At 37.4% G+C, this 3,807-nt stretch overlaps 1 protein-coding gene across 2 annotated transcripts; it reads left to right on the top strand.

Moving 5' to 3' along the window:
- The first annotated feature begins 326 nt into the window (after nucleotides 1–326).
- Nucleotides 327–3,364, top strand: LOC112038406 (zinc finger protein SHOOT GRAVITROPISM 5). 2 transcript variants are annotated; one of them, XM_024071226.2, is made up of 3 exons: nucleotides 327–942; nucleotides 1,153–1,546; nucleotides 2,323–3,364. In XM_024071226.2, exons 1-3 carry the CDS (start codon nucleotides 834–836, stop codon nucleotides 3,143–3,145), a joined length of 1,326 nt encoding a protein of 441 aa, XP_023926994.1. In that variant the 5' UTR covers nucleotides 327–833; the 3' UTR covers nucleotides 3,146–3,364. The 2 variants fall into 2 exon arrangements, with proteins under 2 accessions (XP_023926994.1, XP_023926986.1); XM_024071218.2 differs by having other exon boundaries at nucleotides 328–942; nucleotides 1,147–1,546.
- Nucleotides 3,365–3,807: the final 443 nt, after the last annotated feature.

Genomic DNA, 3,807 nt, shown 5'->3' with positions numbered 1-3,807 from the left:
GGTGACTTTACAATTACATCCCACAGTAGCACCTTTATAAAAGGCTGCTTCAAATATAATTAATTAGTTTGTATTGTACATACATTGCTGAGCCTGAATTAAAAGGGGTACTTTAGTCAGTGAGAAAACTTTTTTCCAAAGCTGTTTAGAACATCTTTTACAAGAGAAATCCTAAAACGGGGTTGAGAGAGAGAGCGAGAGAGAGAGAGAGAGAGGGATAGAGACTGACAAAAATAGGGAGCTTACGTGTACATGTGGAGCTTGGCCTGTATTTTTTGCATGCAAAGCAAAAATTTTACTGTTTGTGATGAATTATGAGTGTGCTTTTGTTTCTTTGTGGGGATGTTTTTTCTCCTGGAGCCCATTGCTGGCTGTGGGATCAAGTTTCAAGCATAGTGATTGGGTCTCTCTCTCTCTCTCTCTCTATTTCTCTCTCTTCCTTTGAACAAGTTTAATAAGGGATGCTAGTAGCTCTACAAGAATACCTTTTGAAGATGAGGGTTAGAAGAAAGCAAAGGAAGCAAGAGAGAAAGCTGATCATAGAAAAAGCTGAAAGTTCAAAAGCTAACTAGCTAAAAGGAAAGCTGAGGTAACCGAAAGAAAGAAAGAGCCTTTTTTCTTCCTCTAAGTCCTAGGCAACCCTTCTAGCTGTACATGTATCTTCTCTCTCTCTCTCATCCCCCACCTCTAATCCAATCTCTCCCTTATTATTATTATTAACCTTAACTTTATTTAGAAAAAAAAAAAAGTGAACAGGGATCGCTTTCCTTCTTAGGCTTTATATTATACAACATAATCACTCAAAGAGAACAAGGAAGAAATTCACTTCACTCATGTTAGCCAATAACTCTTCCTCCTCTTCACTTCCTTCTTCTGAGCCATTTTCTTGCTTAGAAAACGGTATTAACAACAAGAGGAAACGAAGGCCAGCAGGAACTCCAGGTATACAAAATCAATTCTTTACTTATATATATATATATATATGATATATATCTCTCCTACTTCTTCTTTGGTTTAATACGAAAAATTTTGTTTGTCTACTTTCCAATAAAAACAAGTTTTACTTAAAGATTCATTCTGTTACGAAAGATATAGGCAAAAGATCATCGACTTCTAACACCATATTTTGATGGTTTGTCGTGATAGATCCAGATGCAGAAGTGGTTTCTCTCTCACCAAAAACACTATTGGAATCGGATCGTTATGTGTGCGAGATCTGCAACCAGGGATTTCAGAGAGACCAGAACCTTCAGATGCATCGTCGAAGGCACAAGGTGCCATGGAAGTTGCTAAAGAGAGAGAATCCAGTGGTGAGAAAACGCGTTTTCGTGTGCCCAGAACCAAGCTGCTTGCACCATGATCCTTGCCACGCTCTGGGTGATCTTGTTGGGATAAAGAAGCATTTCAGAAGGAAGCACAGTAATCACAAACAATGGGTTTGTGAGAAATGTTCCAAAGGTTATGCAGTTCAATCTGATTATAAAGCCCATCTCAAAACCTGTGGCACTAGGGGCCATTCATGTGATTGTGGCCGTGTGTTTTCAAGGTTAAATTTCAAACCTTTCCTTCATTAATTACCTATCATAGCCCTGCACTTATTATTACAACCAAATTGATCACACAATTGTATTTTGGGTTTCTGGGTTACATTTTTCATTTTTTATTATTATTATTTTGCTACCTCCTTCTTCTCTTTCCATATGTTGGATTTAAGTTTCATTGACGTCAAACCATGATCATCAATTCATCTAGTTCTGTTAACTTGAGCTTTGACTTAAAACCCAAAAAAAAAAAACATTATTAAAAAAAAGGTTTGGTTTTGACTGATGGGACCTTAATCCAATTTTTAACAACTGTTTTTGACAGTTGAAAGTTGAAACACATTTCCCAAAGATTAGTTTCCGTTGGCATTACAGCAGTTGGTCTCACAATCCTTCCCGCAGCCCATGACCCAAACCAGATTCTTCTTACTATTTACTTTATGATCACAATATATTTCTCCTGTGGATGATATGGAATATATATTAAATGATTAATATGGTATTGTACCATTATCTAATCAACATATATAAATATATATATATATACATCCACTACCATTCCAATCCCCGTCAATTATTCCTTTGTCAAAACATTTATTTATGTTCTTTGTTTATTTTTCTTCGAGTATGTTTACTGACTTGATCTCTTCCTTGCCTTGTTTTTAATACTTAATAGACTCTATTTTGCTGCTATGTGTAGAATCATAGAAATATGTTTAATATATTAGTCTAATAACATAAACTAATATATTTTGAATGGTTCTCTTATATCTTATTATAGGGTAGAGAGTTTCATTGAACACCAAGATGCTTGTAGTATGGGCCGTCTCAGGCCGGAATCACATACACTACAACCAGCATGTTTGTCTCGAACGGCTTCAAGTCCTAGCCCATCTAGCGAGACCAATTTCAGCACAGGTCCTTGGCCAGCTGCTTTAGTAATGTCAAAACAAAAACCAACGGAAACCACGTTCTTGAACCCTACTACTATTACTGCAGGAGATAATTCATCCAAAAACACAAGCTACCACAACTTGGAGCTTCAGCTCTCAACCACATCAAATCCCATTGATGTCTCGGCTTCCCCAAAGACAGAAGAGGCCAATCATTCTACACAACTTCAACTCTCAATTGGGTCATCAGAATTTGGAGAGAGAAATGAATCAAACTTGAGTAATATTAGAAACTCACCCAAGGAGGGCACCATTACTAGTGACAAAGCTGGGGTGGTTGCGTCAAGGCTCAAAGAACAAGCGCGAGATCAGTTAAGGCTAGCCAGGGCAGAAAAGACTTATGCTGAAGAGGCTAGACAACAAGCAAAGCGGCAGATTGAATTAGCAGAGCAGGAATTTGCAAATGCAAAGAGAATCAGGCAACAAGCGCAGTCTGAATTAGACAAGGCTCAGACTCTGAAAGACCATGCAGTGAAGCAAATCAATTCCACTATTCTTCAAATAACTTGTCATGCTTGCAAACAACAATTTCAAGCAAGAACAGCGGTGGTGCCTCCTCCCGATGAGAACTCTCTGGTATTGAGTTATATGTCCTCAGCCATAACAACAGAAGGTGAAGTAGAAAACGAAAATGGAACTGCTAAGACATAGCTAGATCTTTCTCACTACTTTTACTTCCACCTATATCAACCACTTCATGTTTTTTTCTTTCGTTTTTTTTTTTTTTTTTTCTTTATCTACCAATATACCAAGTGGGTTGTGGTAATCTCAGGTTGATTAATTTAGTGGGGTGATGTATCTTGCAAGTGATGTTATTTGTTCATTAATTTGGTAAATGCAGACTACTATAATGGGTTTTGTCGATATAAACATTTTTCCCACTACAGCTTTGTCCATGATGAGAATTTTTTATTAATTATTTTTCATTAATTTATTGAATTTTCCAGCACTTCATTACGTTATCTAGCCCTACAACTATTTCATTGGAAGAGCTGAGACACTCATTTTTACATACCTTAAAGTTTTGGTTGTGTTAGATTTTGTCTTTGGACTATATGGTGGTCGTTGTTGGCCAAGACGGTCAGGCAATGAAGTGACCCTTGCTAGCCCTCCCAGCATTAAAGAATTGTACTGCACAAAATTTATAACCTGTGAGAGAGAGAGAGGTGAATCAGATATGTAGTCCTTTTTCCGCTGAGGTTCTGGATTCCTTTTAGAAGGTGAATAAAAAGTGTGCCATGTTTTCAGTGCCACTGTTGTAAGGAGTTAATGACAGACTCAGTCGTCCCTCTCAAACGTCTTCAAACGCATAT

The sequence above is a fragment of the Quercus suber genome, unplaced genomic scaffold (assembly GCF_002906115.3).
Source record: "Quercus suber isolate HL8 unplaced genomic scaffold, Cork oak 2.0 scaffold_450, whole genome shotgun sequence".
NCBI lineage: Eukaryota > Viridiplantae > Streptophyta > Magnoliopsida > Fagales > Fagaceae > Quercus > Quercus suber.
This window is presented reverse-complemented; position numbering and strand designations above follow the sequence as displayed.